Source organism: Rhagoletis pomonella, unplaced genomic scaffold (assembly GCF_013731165.1).
Source record: "Rhagoletis pomonella isolate Grant_MI unplaced genomic scaffold, Rhpom_1.0 Rhpom_scaffold_00005, whole genome shotgun sequence".
In the NCBI taxonomy this organism is placed as follows: Eukaryota; Metazoa; Arthropoda; class Insecta; order Diptera; family Tephritidae; genus Rhagoletis; species Rhagoletis pomonella.
Genome location: NW_023458559.1, coordinates 25,740,311 through 25,758,377, shown reverse-complemented (window position 1 = coordinate 25,758,377; position 18,067 = coordinate 25,740,311). Strand labels below are relative to the sequence as shown.

Here is an 18,067-nt window from a genome sequence, read left to right as displayed (position 1 = left end):
TGGCAATCGTCATTGTTATTGTGGCATTGTTATGGCAACTTAACTTAAAGGAGCGTTCGACTTGGCATTAAGTTACGTTAAGTTTCGGCTGTTCAATTATAAGCGACACCCATTTAACAGAATTTTTAAGAGACTACAGAACTCCACAGGCAAACACTGATGGCCTACGAACTGTCATTTTGACGAGCAAAATGATTGCAAGTTTTTGTGTGTGGGCACTTTGATATCTTGAAATAAGCATTTGCCGCATGACGCCACCAGACAACATTCTCTCAATTTCGGTGCTTAAAAACATTTATATCTTTAAAAAACTTGCTGAATAATTTCCTTAAACGTAATCATAAATAATCCAATAGGGAACAGGTTTTTATTTTGATTTACAGCCCTATTCGCGTGTTATCACAGTCGTCAATTGTCACAGCTCAATTGTCATTATCATGTCATCAACTGTTGTCATAGGTATGCACAGTCAATAATGACAAGCGAAAAGCTCGATTTATTTACCAATTGCGGCGAAAGCTTTTCTATAGTGAAACAGCTGTTCTTTGTTTACATTTTAATTGTTTTTTTTTGACCGCCCCTGCAACAGACGGGATTTCTTTTAAATAAAATACACCGCAGAAATGGATTACGAAACGCCGTATAAGTGAGTAATTTTATAATAGGAAGATTAATTTCATTGTATTATAAATTCGTGTAGTAACAGGCGTGGAAAATATGAACGCACCAAACAAGAGTAGCTGCAGTTTTGTGAAGACCACCCCGTGTAACGTGCAAACGTGTAAAAACTATCCAAAAACTGTTGTCTGGGAAGTCTTAGGGCCGGTTGTTCAATGTCTGATTTGCAGAAATCGGAGGTAGAAGCTCCGGTTAAATGCAACGACTGCTTTATCGATCACATGTTATAAGCATGGTGACGAAAACGTCGATAATGATGTTTAACCGGCAAGTAGTGATAACCAGACATTGAACAACCGGCCCTTAGGACCGGTTGCTCAAAGCCTGATTAACACTGATCATCGGTTAGCATCGTTATCGACGTTTTCACCACCATGCATATAACACGGTGTCGGTAACGTCGATAACGATGTTTACCAGGGACTAGTGTCAACCAGGCTTTGAGCAACCGGCCCTTAGAAGTCTTCTTCTCTGTATAATTTCTTCTTGCACCACAATAATAGCCGCGTACAAATTATTATTTCCTTCATGAATAATATTCTGAAATGGATACTATTGTGATATGTATACGCAAATAATAAGATTTTAAACACCTATTTAGGCAAATGAAATGGTTTCACAGTTTTGTGTTAGTAAAATTTTGCAACTTTTTTCTGCAAAGATAATAAAATTGAAAATATTAACATATGTTTTAGCGTTATCACGTACTCAATAGGTCATCACAAAAATAATAGCAATTGTCACCGTTGGAGCTTTCAAATTGCCCTCTGCATACCTAAACGTGACTATTGATTATAAACATGACAATAGTTATAGCGGCGATAAAACGATGTTTAACCAGGGATTAGTGTCAACCAGGCTGGCCCTTAATTTTTCAATTTGGCATAAAGTGCCAAAATGGCACTTCTCAAAAATAATAATATTTCAACACATTTTTCTGAAATACTTTGCGTGTACTTCTTTTTCTCAACTAAAATTTTCTAATTTCTAGAGATTATTCAACTGGTTTATTTTATTTCGGCATTGCGCTTTTGCTTTAGAAATGTGGGTCTTATTTTATTGCTGAATGGGAAGGATTTAGGGCCGGTTGCTCAAAGCCTGGTTGACACTAATCCCCGGTTAAACATCGTTATCGACGTTACCGACATCGTGTTATATGCATGGAGTCGAAAACGTCGATAACGATGTTAACCGATGATTAGTGTCAACCAGGCTTTGAGCAACCGGCCCTTAAAAGGATGACACCTTTTTTGGCACTTTTTCTATTTGGCACATTTTGGAACTTTTTTATCCTCAATATGGCACCTCATAGCTAAAGATAGCTGGCAGCCCTTACCATAACCCTGCAGAGCTTGATGCAATAATAGCTTTGATCCACGATTGAGAGAATACAAAGGTTGCGCGGATCTCGGACCGCTATTCCTCTCTTAGGGCCGGTTGTTCAATGTCTGATTAGCACAAATCGGAGGTAGAAGCTCCGGTTAGATACAACGACTGCTTTATATGCATGCTATCGAAGTCGTCGATAATGATGTTTAACCGGCAAGTAGTGATAACCAGACATTGAACAACCGGCCCTTAACGAATTTGACATAATCGTTGTTTGCATGACGTCACACTGGTGCAACTTGTTTACATTTTCCTTGCAACATTTTTTCTTCTTCTTCCATTCTTGCTCACGTTTTGGCATTTCTTTCTCGCAATTGCACCAGAGTGACGTCACACAAAAGTTATTCTCAAAAATCCTCTCTGATCGGCGCAAGCTTGTATTCTATCATTCTTGACTCTGATCTAATACTTTTCGTGCAAAGTTCTGTATAAATGTCAAACAGCAAAATTACTCTCTGAAGTGAGAGTAAAAAGTGAGTAACAACAAAAAGTACGGGAACAAAAAAAGCATTTTTCCTGTAAAAACGTCAACCAGTGATCACTTGACACTTTTCACGATTTTACCAAGAGAAAAAGTTCGGGTAAAATCTTGCAACTTCATTCTCTACACAACTCTCCAGAAATCGCTCTAATTTACAGGATTTTGGAGGAATTTGGAGTACGGGATCATTTTTCCTGTAACTTCCTGTAAGTTCGTGTAAAAAAAACCAGTAAGTTCATGGAGTACTGGATCAGGGCTAATACAAGGAGGTATCAGTTGTGACAGCTCGATTTGACACTGCCTTAGCTCAGTAAAATAAAAAGAAAAACGGGAAGAAATTAATTCCCATTTGGGGAGAAATAGAAAATTTTATATTTTCTTCCAAACAAAATTTGCTTTCTTATAGTATATTCGTAATCAAATGAAATAAAATATGATAAATTACCTTTTTAAGAAAACAAAATATGTATACTGAGAAATAATAAAAAACATTAAACTATATTATTAGGCAAAGAATTGATAAAGAAGTAACACGTTTCAGCTAAGCAGTCAATATCATGAAAGAAAGAAAAAAGTTATTTTCCAGCTGTTGAAATCTCGACGCCATCTTTGTTGTAAGAAGTAAACAACGAAGAGAACAAAAAAAAACAGCGTAATTGTTGAACGCATGAATAATCATTTTTATTATGCAAATTCTTCTATAAAGCATGTCGTTATGTTAAATTATTCTTTGCCTTATGTGTGCACACGTTGTCACAAGCGAAAATTAAGAAAATTGCAGTAAAAAACCACCACCAAATTGTAAACAACGAACAAATGTAAACAAACGGCTAATGTCAAAGTCGCCCAACTTTTTTCCTAAATGCGAAGAAGGCGTGATCTTGTATTTTTGGTTCAAGAGTCAATAGGTTCGTTCGCGTAGCTGTTAATTGTTCATGTTTAACCAAAACTTACAAGTTTTTGCGTTCGCGTACGCAAAAAACTCGCAAAGTAGGGGAAATTGAGAGAGCAAAGTGACATTTCATTTTGAGGGGAAGCTGCTGGTTTCTGTTGGAAAAATTTTTGCCAACAGCAATTTGCCAACAGGAAAATAGCTGATCAAAAACAGCTGGTTGGCATTTACGCAAATCACAAAATTGAATTTGATGGTTTGGAAGTTAAAAATTACAAAATGCGACTAATTAAACTTGTAAGAAGTAAGTAGTTATTTGTTTAATCAATAAACTGTGCCAGGATACCACTTTGTAATGAGTTTTCGAACGTTTTAAATTTTACACTTTTGAATGTAAACAAAAATTATATCAGCTGTTCGTCTAACTTGCAAGTTTCTGCAAATTTTCTGTTCGCGTACTATTTTGGATATTTCTCTCTTGTGAGCGAACAGATGACATATCGCCGGAATTTGGCAGTTGGTTGGTTTCTGTTGGAGATTTTAAACGAACGCACCTAATATGGCGGAATTAAAGCGGAAGCTGCCAACCGATAACTTATTTATTGTTGCATCATGCCTGCAGAGAATGTACATTTACGTTCTCTGATTATACGTTCTCTGCTAATCAATCATTTCGTGGCCTTAACTGAACACACCTGAACGTAAATGTCAGCTGAATGAGTTTCAATTACAGTGCAGTGGAAAAGTGACAAGCAAAATTTTTGAAAATGGTTTTAGAGAGTACTATGATATGGTAAGTAATTTTATTAATATACGTTAAATTCCAAACAATTTTCAATATATTCGTTTGGAAAGTGAGTATTTAAACACGCTGAAGTAAGAATTATATAAAAATTGCTTGTTTTAAATAGAGGAGATAACACATCTGGCTCTCGTTTGCGGCATCTTATATGAATGTGTACATATGTGTCTGTTGTTTTCTTTTTATTAAAAGTTTCTTTTTACATTTATTCCAGTTTTGATAATAGTGATTACCAAAGAAATGGTGATTATTTTCCTACTCGTTTAAACGTGCAAAAGGATGGTATCAATCTGGTTTGTCTAACGAAGGTTCGTTCTAATCCCGAGAACAATGTTGGCCTTATGACAATATCCAAGTAAGCACAGTTATCCATTTAATAACTTTTAAACTAAAAGAATTTTAATTAACCACCTAGCACCATCGAAGTTCTTGCTACACTCACCAGTGATGTAGGTCGGATCTTCTCAAAAATGCATTTAATACAACCAAAAGGCGAAATAAATTTACTGACTGGAATACGAATTGCGCATGTAAGTTTTTATGAGCATGAAATTGAAAAAAGGTTATAGTATTTCAAATCGCAGTTGGTTTTGAAGCACCGTCAAGGAAAAAATCATAAAATGCGCATTGTAGTATTTGTTGGTTCGCCTATCAAAAACGAAGAAGGCGAATTGGTCAAACAAGCTAAGCGTTTAAAAAAAGAAAAAGTTAATGTTGATATCGTTAGCTTTGGTGATCATGGCAACAACAATGAAATTCTAACTGCATTCGTTAATGCACTAAATGGAAAAGATGGCACTAGTTCCCATTTAGTTAGCGTCCCACGTGGATCAGGATTATCCGATGCATTACTATCATCACCCATAATACAGGGTGAAGATGGTTTGGGTGGTGCAGGATTGGGCGGCGCTGGTTTCGAATTTGGTGTTGATCCCAATGAGGATCCCGAATTGGCACTTGCTTTGCGCGTGTCAATGGAGGAACAACGCCAACGGCAAGAAGATGAGCAGCGACGCGCACTTTCTGAATCAAATGTTGCCGGTGGCACCGAGGTAAATACTGGCTACGCCAGCACAGGTGGTGAAAAAACTAGCGCCAGCACTGCTGGTGTAGGTGTTGAGGAGCCAAACTCTGAAGAAGCAATGTTACAGCGTGCATTGGCATTGTCCACAGAAACGGTAGGAGAATTTAAATTCCATGAATAATTTTTATAATGCAATTTCATTTCGTCAAAAGCAGGAAGATCATTTGCCCGATTTCGCTAACATGACTGAGGAAGAGCAGATCGCTTTTGCCATGCAAATGTCAATGCAAGATGCAGGTTTGTCGTGCGGAGAAAATATTTTTGCAGTACATATTTATACTTATTTTTCTTTTAATTGTAATTTTTGTTTCAAAATTGAAAAGCTGATGACACCGTTACTCAACAAGCTAAGCGTCCAAAAACCGAGGAAAACCAACCTATGGATGTTGACGAGGACTACTCGGAGGTAATTGGTGATCCCGCATTTCTCCAGGTATACCAAAAAGATAAACCTACTGCATCTGCTTTATTTATAATCATTTTCATATTTAAGAGTGTACTCGAAAATTTGCCTGGTGTGGATCCACAATCCGAAGCCGTACGAGACGCAGTGGGCTCGCTCAGTAAAGATAAAGAGAAGGAAAAGGATAAAAAGACCGATGATGGGGATCAGCCACAGTAAAATGTATTTACATTCGTAGGGGACATTCAACTTCATACCGCGTCAATATCTATACTACATTAATGCCTACAAATTAAAGCTTCTCCGAAGTAATTATTTTATAATGAAATTGCATTAAATAAAATGCTTATCAACTGGATTTTAGTTGTTGTGTATCTTTCAATGGTTTTAAGCTAAACGGGCGTCGGCCGCTGTGGTATAAGGCGCGCTTCCTCTCCGCAGCAACTCGGTTCAAGCCCTGGTCAAAGCAGCATTGCAAAAAAAATTTTGAAAAAAAGGTTTCTCTTAACAGTGCTCGTCCCTCGGCAGGCAAGGCAAACCTCCGAGTGTATTTCTGCCATGAAAAACAGCTTCTCACAAAAATACAATCGCCGTAAAACTGTAAGTCCCTCCGCTTGGTGTTACAACAAGGCGAACGCCACAAGTCGGAAGAGAAGCTCGGCCGAGTACTAACATAAGTGAAAACGCTAATCTATTATTATTATAGAAACGGGTGGATTTTGGTAGTTGCCATTGAATAATAGAATTCACAAATGAAGCCAGTAAATCCAACTTTTAGATGGCTCATTAACTTGATTTTACAAGAATTTATATTCAAATATTTTTGATTAAATAATAGTGCTAAGTAATATCCCCAATATTATAGAAACATTTAAGAGGTTATTGTTTCTGGTAGTATGTATATTTTAATTGTGTCTCACTTAACGACTTCACAAAAATAATGCATAAATAATTTCATTACTGAAAGGAATCTCTCCAGTGATCGTGATTTTTAATTGCCACCTTTGTATTCCTTCAGGTGAAGCAACACCCAAGCTGGTACTACGAGCAAAGAAACGCACATGCCTCCACCCAGTATTATACGTTCCTGAAAAGGAACAATTATAAAATTCGTGGGAGATTTAGAGTTTACGTAACCGACCCCTCGTTGAGTATGTTACAAATCTCCAAGTGGATTTACTTACGGCTTTAGACACCTTATTTACGGGTGGGCCGGCAATTACAGATTGGCAACGGTGTTGCAATCCTTTACGGATGGCTGGAACCAGAAGGCGAACAGCGCTGTTTTGGAACATTTTCGACAATTACTTGAAATTTGGCGAATTTTACTAAGTGCTGGCTCTGGTGTCACACGACGACCGATTCCAATTTGACAGTTTCTAATTAAGCTATTCAGCGGCTGTATTTGGCGGCATCTACCGTGTGACTGTTACAACTAAAGGCCCGATTATGAATACTTCGCGTAACTTCGCACAACCATTTGTAGCAGTGCGATAAAAATAGCTATATTTTACACGCATATGCAACAACAACGATATGATCCTGATCAATCCCAAGATGGTCGGTTCTACGTACCGGATTGACTCGGAGAACTCACTCCGACCAAGGACCATCACCACAGCAGCAACCCCCCAAATTTTTTGCCATGGTAGCATGACCCACCGGCAAGTCTGCTCCGTATTCTACTGGTCCGCGCCGGCATAGAACAAAATCCCGGGCCCTGGATCTGTAGTGTTTGCCACCGCAACATACACCACTCTTCAACCTCTGTCCGCTGCAACCGCTGCAACGCCTGGTGCCATCTAAAGGCATGCTCAGGTCTTCGGCACCACAGGGAGTGGAGTAACAATTTTGTTGCACCGTGCTGCAACAACCAACAAACCCGTCACTCCACACAGCCAACACCCGCCCAACCATCAACCAGTGGACCAGCCACAAGCACGCAACACAGGACATCCACCCAGGACAGATGGTTCTGCAGCGTTTGCACCAACCTGATAAGGCGCAACACAACATCGGTTAGGTGCAACGCATGCAACAATTGGTGCCACCTAAAGCGCTGCTCAGGCCTAACGCACCACCGTGAATGGAGTACTGGCTTCATTGCAGCCTGCTGCCCAGCCGCACCACAACACCCCGTGCCAACGCCACCAACAACACACACACCGACGCAAGCACCAACCCCACCACCGGTCGCGACACCTGCGGTCGGGGACCAGCACGTCAGGCTCTACAGGCACCGCAGGCACAACCACCAGCACAGGCAGCGCGCCAGAACTCGCTCAACCCACGCGTAACCATTATAAGGCCACAATCCATCAAGCTGTTGCAGTTCAATTGCAACGGACTACAAAGTAAGATCGCTGAGATAGTCGGTTTCATGAGAAGGCATAAAATCTCAGTCGCGGCGATCCAGGAGACCAAACTCCACTCCGGCTCGAGCCTTCAGAGCCAGGACGAGTTCAACGTACTCCGAAGAGACCGCCCCCGTGGCATCGGAGGCGGCATTGCCTTCATATTGCATAACGCGGTTCAATACCGGCTCATTACCCCCCGAACTGACTCCAACGATACATTCATTGAATGTCAAGGCTTGGCCATCAAGTCGGGGGATACGGAGCTGGAGATCGTCAATGTATACATACCACCCGCCACCAGTTACTCAGCTGGATACCACCCTAATATAAGTGCGCTATTAGAGGGTGTGAACCGGGTAGTGCTAGGCGACTTCAATGCGCACCACGAGCTCTGGCACTCCAATCTGGGCAATGACCAGCGGGGTACAATGCTCGCTGAGCAAATTGACGACTCCACGTTCTGCACTGTGAATGATGATGCCCCCACCAGGGTCGCGGGTGACTGCTATAGCTCGCCAGATATAACTATAGCAAGCGGGGGTCTGATAAACTGCATTGGATGGCAACCAGTGCTCACGCTCGCATCAGACCACCTGCCCATAGTAGTCGCCATAGACCAGCCAAGAGATTTTATGACATCCGAGAACCGGACATTCATGAACACACGGAAGGCGAACTGGGACGGTTTCACGGAATTCACAGATCGCAAATTCAATGCTCTTCCTCCACCATCATGCGCGCGCATAGCAGAGCGCAATATCCGCAGTATCATCAACGCAGCAGCCGCTCGCTTCATACCAGCCGGCCGGATCGCCAAAATCCGCCCAGGATTCCCCACTGAAGCGGCGGGACTCGCAGACGAGCGTGATCGAATCCGCCAGGCTAATCCAGGGGATCCCCGTATAAGAGATCTCAATAGGGACATTAGAAACCTGGTCAACGAACACAAGCGGAACAAATGGAATGAGCATTTAAAATCCTGCAACCTCTCAAGCGGAGCCAGCAAACTGTGGTCCACAGTCAAGTCCCTCTCCAATCCGACGAAGCGTAGAGACAATGTCGCTCTCACCTTCGGCACCACTACCACGTCGGATCCGCGGTCGTGCGCGCGCTTCTTCAGCCGGCAATTCATTGCACACCCAGAGAGAGACAAAACCCGCCGCAGCGTGCTACGTAAAGCACACAAACTCCGCCCCCGAGACACACCACTGTGCTTCACCACTGAAGAGACGCAGGCAGCTGTCAACCACGCCAAGTCATCGAAGGCGGTAGGCCCAGACGGAATTTCCACGCAGATGCTGAAAAAGCTAGGACCTGCGGGAGTCGAGTATATGACCGCCGCTTTCAACTTGTCACTGTCCACCCTGATCATCCCCGAGATGTGGAAAATGGGTAGGATCATTCCCCTCCTTAAGCCAGGGAAGAAGGCGGACGCAGGAGACTCGTACAGACCCATCTCCCTCCTATCCCCAGTGGCAAAAACCATGGAAGCACTACTCCTCCCCAGCCTGACGAAGCACCTGAAGCTAGCCGAACACCAACATGGATTCCGGAAAATGCACAGCACGACAACAGCATTAAACACCATTACCACACAGATTAGCGAGGGTCTGAACCATCGTCGACCCTGTGATAGGACGGTCCTAGTCGCTGTGGACCTGTCGAAAGCTTTCGACACGGTGAACCACGCGACCCTCTGCCAAGACATCATGGACTCGTCGCTTCCAGCTCGGACGAAACGGTGGATAACCAGCTATCTGTGTGGTCGTCAGTCATCGGTCGAATTCCGAAACGCCAAGTCTAAGCCGCGTAGAATTAAACAGGGGGTCCCCCAAGGCGGCGTACTCTCCCCGACACTGTTTAATCTTTACATGGCCAAACTCCCTCCGCCGCCAGCAGGAGTAAACTTGGTAAGCTACGCCGATGACTGCACAATAATGGCAACTGGCCCCAACATAGACAGACTTTGCGAACAAATAACCGACTATCTCACCGATCTTTCAAACTTCTTTACCGCAGGGAACCTCCAAATCTCCGCCGCAAAATCCAGCGCCACACTTTTTACAACCTGGACCAAGGAGGTGGGGCTAGAACTGGACGTCTTCGTCGATGGCGCCAAAATACCGACGACCAACCACTAAAATCCTAGGAGTGACGTTCGATAGCCTCTTCTCCTTCTCCGCGCACGCCACAGCCACATGCAACAAACTGCGAGCCAGGAACAAAGTCCTAAAATCGCTAGCCGGCAGCACCTGGGGAGCCAATAAAGAAACCCTGCTCGCGACCTACAAGGCAATCGGCCGGTCAGTGGCTAACTACGCGGCACCAGTGTGGACGGCGGGGACAAGCGACACCCGATGGAGGAACCTCTAAACCTGCCAGAATGCAGCTCTACGTACGGCTACAGGTTGTCATCTCATGTCGTCCGAGCATCACCTACATGAAGAAAGCCAGATGCTGGCGGTGAAAGAGCACAACACCATGCTGTCGAAGCAATACCTCGTAGGCTGTCACCGAGGGAATCACCCCAACAATGCCTTGCTTCGTAACGAACCGCCCCCACGACACGTGAGACGACACCTGCACGACTGGAAAGCGGACATTGAGCCATACGTAGACCATCCATTCGACGCAGCAACATACAGAGCGGCGCTCAACAGCCTACACAGCGATGCGGTCAGAACGAGCCTCAGCACGCGTAATGACAACATCGTCTTAGGCGGTCGACCGCCGCCCATAGATCCAGAAGAAATAGAGCTGCCGAGAGAGACCAGGTGCACCCTAGCACAACTCCGTTCTGGGTGGTTTCACCGACTCAACAGCTACCTCTCTCGGCTGAACACACAAGTGGCATACACATGCCCTGCATGTGGGCAAGGTCCCCACGACACCCAGCACCTCTTCACGTGCACCTCCAACCCTACGACCCTGACACCAGAATCGCTCTGGACCGCGCCTATCGACGCAGCCCGCTTTCTCGGCCTCTATCAATTTATGATCTGCTCTGTTTACTTTGTTTTACTGATAATTTGCTGCACGGTTTGGTAGCACTGACAAATGAACGTATACACAAACAGATATTCTGCCATTTGTTTCTCTTAACTTGATTCAAATAAATCGCTTCCATGCTAAATATTTATTTAAGTGAATATAATTTCGTTTAAATGTACTTTTCCGCTTTTAGTGAAGTGATCTTTAAAATTTCTTAATCCTCGTGCTGGTAGTACCAAATTATACCTTGGTTATAATGCACGGGGCGAATCGTAACATATCGCGGCGAATTCGTAAGCATCTATTTGATTTTAGCAAGAAAAAGCCGCGCCGAGCAAGAATCACACCTACCTGACGGTTTTGAAGTGTTTTTTGTTTAATAAACGCATGTCTTTCAGTTCTAGAAGAATTTGTTATTTTTTTTTTATATAATTGCAGCATTTTAATTGCTTAATCTCTTTTGCACCAGAACAACTGTCCAAAAGTTCCAGCAGTAAAAAGTTACGAATTGACACAGCAGAAATGTAAAATTTTCTTACCATAGTAAAAAGTTTTTTTTCACCATAGCACTTTTCTACTCATTGGTATAGAGTAATAAAATTTTTTAAATGAAAAAATAATAACTTCATCACTTCCTTAAAATTTTAAAGCTTGTTTTACTAATGTCTTTGGTTATTAGAGCATTATTATATCATTTTACTATTTTATTATTGCTTAGTACAAAATGTACACATTTACTTACCAAACCTTTATTTGATTCGGTGATAGAAACAAGACGGAAGGATACTAAAGTATTTAAATATATATTTTATATTGCTGTACATAATTTTTTAGATTTTGGTATTCATATTTTGGATTCATCTTATGCATTTGTTTAATTACTGCACCATTTATAACTGTCTTTTAATAAGATCAAGATTTGTCAAATGCTTAATTTTATTTATCTAATAATAATGCAGCGCACAACCCTGAAATCTAAGAAAAATTCTGAGGAAGGCCATTAAATAGCAGCACACAACCCCGTGCCTTCCCCAGGAGTGAATATGGCCACAACAACAACCCAAAAAGGTTGGCTACTGTCTATACAAGAATGATAGAATACAAGATTCCGATGTCCTGGGCGTTGACATTTGTGTACCACAAGTAAACAAAGAATAGAGCGAAAAGAAGAACGAGTTGAAACAGCCAAAGCAGTTCACTTTACTGCGAACAACGTGTTTTAATTTTGCTAAATGCCATGATTCAACAACTACAGGTTGTAGCAATCGTACAAAAACAATATTTACCGTTGGTATGAACTCCTCGTGTCATCAACATCTTCTTTATCTATTCATATTCGTATGTATATGTATACCCTGTATACCAGGATTTCATAGAATTCTGAAAGGTTTCACAATTTTTTTTATAATTTCCTTTAAGAAATCGTACAGAAATTTCTTTACTAGTTCTTGTCAACTGCTTCATATGTTTTTCTTTAAAGATTTCTAAAAGAATCGTAACAAATTTCCGACACTTTTAAAGATTTCGGGAGCATTTGTTTGCAGGGTATATATTAGAGATGGGCACGGGCCTAAATTTTCAGGCCCGGCCCGGCACGAGTTCAAAATCAACTTTCAAAAACACGCATAAGCCCGCATGTTAAGAATTTTAGTGGGGCCCGGCCCGGCACGACGGGACACGCCCCAGCCAGGAAATAAAGAGCCAACTTTTATTGTATTTATACATACATATGTACATATTTTTAATTTTGTGTTTATGTCCATATGTATATTTACTTAAGCGAATCAATATTTTACGTCAAAGATTTGTATAATATATTTTTTGGGAAGTAGAAAAAGTGGAAGGTATTTTATGTACAGATATGTATGTAAACAAAACTACTAAGTATCATATATTTTCTATCGGTTTCCAAATACTTTTTTTTTGCTTTTCTTTTATCAAAAGAGTTTTAAATATGTACTAATTTTTTTGTATAAAAACAAAAGCTCATCTAAATTTTTAATATTAGCAACGGGCTTTTTCGTGCCTTTTCGTGCTTTTATGAAATTTTACTGAACGCCCAGGCCCGTACGAGTTCGTGCTGACAGCAAATATTCCGGCCCGTGCCCATCTCTAGTATATATAGACGTATATGTGTATGTATACGCGGAGATGTAAATGAAGCAAAACAGACGATAATTTGACACAAGCCTGCTCATAAGAAAAAGCATAGCTTCTATCGCTATCACCTGTAATTGATGCGCCTTGGCTAAATGCGAAAATATTGCATTTTTCACCTAATCTATTAGAGAACAGTGAACATTGTAGTGCACTCCATTGCTTTGCAATTGAGGCTGCTTCAGCAAACGTTTTAGTGCACTCTATTGCTCTGCAATTAAGGCTGCTGCAGAAAACTGCAGCAGCATCTCTGCGGGACTGATTAGTTAACTTGCTAATGGAGGCTGCGTGGAGCAGAAACAAAATTATTGTGAGGAAATGCTGTTAATATAATTATAGAGAAAAATTTCGGGAACGGCTTTGCCGTGCCCTATGTACAAAAAATGCAGCGATTCGTCCCAGCTAGGGATGGCAAAGTCGACTTCGACTTTCGACCAGAATCGACTTTTTACTCCTGAAAGTCGAATTCTAGTGATCGACTTTCAGTTTATGGAAGTCGACTGAAGTCGACTTTTCACTTTCGACTCTCGACTTTTTTTAATTTGTTTGCAAATAAAAACTGACGTTTGGTCGTATTTAAAAAAAATTGCCAATAAAACTGAAGTGAAATTTGAAAAGTGTGGTAGAGAAATGAATTTTAATGACAGTACAACAACATTGTCAAATCATTTAAGAGCAGCGCATAAAATTACTATACGAAAACAAATTTCTCAAATTTGTTAAGCGTTTGTCTCCACAATCTTCAGTTAATAATGAGGTAAGATAAACATAGGTATTTATTTTAAAAATTTCATGCAAGAAAGTTTTTCAGCATGAGTTTATGTAAGTTTCTACAGACAGTTTTTGGTTCGAATTTGACCAATCCGTAAGGTACAGCATTTTAAACACCGCTAAAAACGTTGCTGGTAGGATTCCAGTTAATATGCGACTTTAGTCGTGTGGATAGTCCCAATCCACTAGCTGTCTGGGCTACTCCCATATTTATCCATGCTTATAAAGTGGCACTTATATTTCTACCAATACCCGCCAATTCTGTTCCATCGGAAGGGCCACATTTTTCAAAAAGTTGTCCGTAATTACCAAATATCCATTCAAAATATGTTTAGAATTTTTTTTTTGTGAAAATTTGAAAATTTTTAAATTATTTTTCAAAAATATAATTTTTAAAAACCCTCACAACTAACATTTTCATGCTGTATAACTGGAACAATTTTAAAAATTTTTTAAAATCCTTTAGTGTCTGTTTTTTTACCTAGCATTGAATTTCACTAAATTACAGATTATTCTAAAGACCACTAGTAAATTATGATATTTTTGGCGTATTCTGACTCTTATGCAGCGTTTTTGCTGCATTTAAAATGCAACATTTAGCACTTTCGAACATATGTTTTCGAAGAGCGTTCATGCTATAGCATTTAGCAAATGTACATTTACGCGAGTTCGAAATCGTATGCTTTTGAGAAACAGCCGTGTTCCAGTCTCTTATTTAGATGCGTATATATTACGATCAATTCTCACGCAGAAGATATGTGCAAAAACCCTACTGAAAAGGAAAAAATAAATTTCAAACCAAAAATTCACTACAAAAACTTGAATTGTTTTAACCATAACCGAACATTTGTTTGTGTATATATTCATTTGTCGGTGCTGTCAATTAAAATTTCCTCACTTAATTAGGAAACAAACCAAACAGAGTTGATCACAAATTCATCCAGATTTCTATCAGGATCAAATCGATGTTGAATTTGCTTAACTTTTCTTTATCCAAATATGTAATGCAAAATAAAAGAAATCTCGATCGGCGATCACTGAAACGCAGCTAGCAACTGTATACTCGAATAAGCAATGTTGCCACTTTTTCTCTTTAAACCATGTTCGAATCGTGGAAATTTTGGAAGATCACAGGGTTGCTTTTAGCATTTAGATCCTTAATGCAAAAATGGAGTTGCATTTAGGTGACGAATTTTGTATGGATAAATGTACATTTAGAGTAGCATTTAGAGCTAAATGCGCTAAATGTGCTTTTACGCGTAAGCAAAAACAGCCTATTATATTTATACCTACTATATTAGTTAAATGCAGAGTGTACTTAATACATTTTATTTTTATTAAAAAAGTCGAGAAAAGTCGAACAAAGTCGACTTTTCTTCGTGGATCGGTCGACTTTTAAGGTCGACTGTAAAGAGTCGATCGGAAAGTCGAAAGTCGACTTTCTAGTGAAGTCGAACAACCCTAGTCCCAGCGCTACTCTTGCATCTACGCTTCTTGCGTCTTGACGGTTGTCGCAATTTAACACACAGAACTTCATTGTACTAGTTTTTACGCAGTCTTCAACTCAAAAATCACTCACAAATTGCAAATTAACACGATTAAGGGCCGGTTACTCAATGTCTGGTTAACACTAATCTGCGGTTAAACGTCGTTAACGACGTCTTCGACTCCATGCATATAACAGGGAGTCGGTAACGTCGATAACGATGTTTAACCGCAAGTTAGTGTTAACCAGACATTGAGTAACCGGCCCTTAAACTGATTTTTCACTTATAACTCAAATTTCTCTTTCGCTGATTTGTAAACAAAGGTTTATCTGCTGCAAAGGCAGCATCTCGGCGGGATTGATTAGTTAACTTTTTAAGGGCCGGTTACTCAATGTCTGGTTAGCACTAATCTCCGGTAAAACATCGTTATCGACGTTACCGACTCCATGTTATATGCATGGAGCCGAAAACGTCGATAACAATGTTTAACCGGAGATTTGTGTTAACCAGACATTGAGTAACCGGCCCTGAGGGCATGATTGAATCATGATTCTGCGGGAATGTGCAATCTTGTATTCTATCGTTCTTGGCTAATTAGTAGGTGAGAGTGACGTATTTTCTCTACCAGTAGAGAAATAATCGGTAGAGAAAAGTTACAGAAACGGGCTACTGACAATCAGTGTTGCCGCGAAACTTTTTTAGCGGTAGCTAAATACAGGCTAAAAAAGGACTAAAAAAGAGCTAAAAATCGTCGTTGTGGCTAAAAATGGTAGCTAAATTTTTTTACCTACATATAAATATATAAGTATACACGCAAACATTTTCTATAAGTAATGATATAGAAAAACAATGAACTCTGGAAAGAATTAATATTTTATTCAACAAAAAAACTTGTTGTGTAATGCAGCATTTTTGCTGCATTTAAAATGCAACATTTAGCACTTTCGAACATATGTTTTCGAAGAGCGTTCATGCTACCGCATTTAGCAAATGTACATTTACGCGAGTTCGAAATCGTATGCTTTCGACAAACAGCCCTGTTCCAGTCGCTTATTCAGATCCGTATCTATTACGATAAATTCTCACCATAACCGAACATTTGTTTGTGTATATATTCATTTGTCGGCGCTATCAATTATAATTTCCGCACTTAATTAGGAAACAAAACAAACAGAGTTGATCACAAATTAATCCAGATTTCTATCAGCATCATATCGATGTTGAATTGTTGAATAAATGAAATCTCGATCGGCGATCACTGAAACGCAACTAGCGACTGTATACTCGAAAAAGCAATGTTGCCAGTTTTTCTCATTAAACCATGTTCGAATCGTGGAAATTTTGGAAGATCACAGGGTTGCTTTTAGCATTTAGATTCTTAATGCAAAAATGGAGTTGCATTTAGTTGCATTTAGGTGACGAATTTTGTATGGATAAATGTACATTTAGAGTAGCATTTAGAGCTAAATGCGCTAAATGTGCTTTTACGCATAAGCAAAAACAGCCCATAACACATAAAGCATATTAAGGGCCGCCAACGTACCTATTTTAAAGTAAAGTTAAATCGTTAATGGATAAGATAACGGCCCAGAAACGTAAAAAACATAGATATACATATGTATGTACAGTTTAAAAATTAATTTCTTACATAAACAAAAAAATGAGATCACATTAAGAATACATAAGTACTAGAATCATATCTATATACAGTGTCGGACAATACTAAATAGCTTAAATAATTTCAAACTATGCTTCGAAAAATATCCATTTGTAAAAGAAATTTTTAAAATGTTATGTTATAATTTACAAAGAATTAAAATGTCGGTGCTTTATTATTGTCCGACGCTGTATGTATCAAACAAACGAAAGAGTATTCATTTAATGAACTCATAGTAAAATAATTAATCTATAAACATTTTTTTTAACACATTAAATATTTATATCTATATCAATACTATCATCGCTAAGCGATTCTTCGTCGTTACAATTTTGTTCATTTTTCATTAACCTGACGATATCATCTGTAAAATCAAAATCATGACAACATTTCTGTACATTTTTTAAGCCATATCTTACAGTTAATAAAGCGTTTAACATTGCAAAATTCATTTTATTTCTGTGCTTATTTTTAACGAAATTTATTATAGAAAACGTCCTTTCAACTTCTGCGTTACTTAAAGGTAAAAGAAGCAACCGATAAACAAACTTTTTCCACCACTTAAGCTAGCGAACACAATGAACAGTTTATTTGCGATCTCACGATGGTCGGTTCTACGTTCACCAGATCGACCCGGTCACTCCGGCCAAGGACCATCACTTCAGCATACATCCCCGAATTCACAATTTTTCATCATCGGAGCAGGACCTTCCGGCAACTCTGCTCCGTATTCTCCTCGTCCGCGCCGGAATCGAAAAAAAACCCTGGACCTTACACGTGCAGTGTCTGCGAACTCAGAATTCACCACCGCTCTATATCGGTGCGCTGCACAAATTGCAATCGATGGTGCCATCTCAGACAGTGCTCAGGCCTCAACAGCCACAGAGAATGGCAAGCAAACTACATCGCAGCCTGTTG

General features: G+C 40.0%; 2 protein-coding genes across 3 annotated transcripts; one reads left to right on the top strand and one right to left on the bottom strand.

Annotated features, from left to right (window-relative positions):
- Positions 1 to 4,123: 4,123 nt before the first annotated feature.
- LOC118739848 (26S proteasome non-ATPase regulatory subunit 4-like) lies at positions 4,124 to 6,092 on the top strand. 2 transcript variants are annotated; one of them, XM_036471345.1, is made up of 7 exons: positions 4,124 to 4,233; positions 4,457 to 4,597; positions 4,658 to 4,772; positions 4,827 to 5,420; positions 5,482 to 5,563; positions 5,650 to 5,759; positions 5,820 to 6,092. In XM_036471345.1, the coding sequence occupies exons 1-7, from the start codon at positions 4,208 to 4,210 to the stop codon at positions 5,946 to 5,948; spliced, it is 1,197 nt and encodes a 398-aa protein (XP_036327238.1). In that variant the 5' UTR covers positions 4,124 to 4,207; the 3' UTR covers positions 5,949 to 6,092. The 2 variants fall into 2 exon arrangements, with proteins under 2 accessions (XP_036327238.1, XP_036327237.1); XM_036471344.1 differs by having other exon boundaries at positions 5,479 to 5,563.
- Positions 6,093 to 6,608: 516 nt separating this feature from the next.
- On the bottom strand, positions 6,609 to 7,098 carry LOC118739847. Its single transcript, XM_036471343.1, has 2 exons — positions 6,914 to 7,098; positions 6,609 to 6,816 (listed from the first exon to the last, which is right to left on the bottom strand). The coding sequence occupies exons 1-2, from the start codon at positions 7,022 to 7,024 to the stop codon at positions 6,721 to 6,723; spliced, it is 207 nt and encodes a 68-aa protein (XP_036327236.1). The 5' UTR covers positions 7,025 to 7,098; the 3' UTR covers positions 6,609 to 6,720.
- Between the last annotated feature and the right edge of the window lie 10,969 nt (positions 7,099 to 18,067).

Excerpts from the sequence above, each read along its gene's own strand:
- LOC118739848 (XM_036471344.1), top strand. The coding sequence starts at position 4,208 with ATGGTTTTAGAGAGTACTATGATATG. Across the intron at positions 4,598-4,657 it reads GGCCTTATGACAATATCCAA|CACCATCGAAGTTCTTGCTA; the intron begins GTAAGCACAGTT and ends TTAACCACCTAG. Across the intron at positions 5,421-5,478 it reads TGGCATTGTCCACAGAAACG|CAGGAAGATCATTTGCCCGA; the intron begins GTAGGAGAATTT and ends TTTCGTCAAAAG.
- LOC118739847 (XM_036471343.1), bottom strand. The coding sequence starts at position 7,024 with ATGTTCCAAAACAGCGCTGTTCGCCTTCTGGTTCCAGCCATCCGTAAA. Across the intron at positions 6,817-6,913 it reads TAAATAAGGTGTCTAAAGCC|GAACGTATAATACTGGGTGG; the intron begins GTAAGTAAATCC and ends GTTCCTTTTCAG.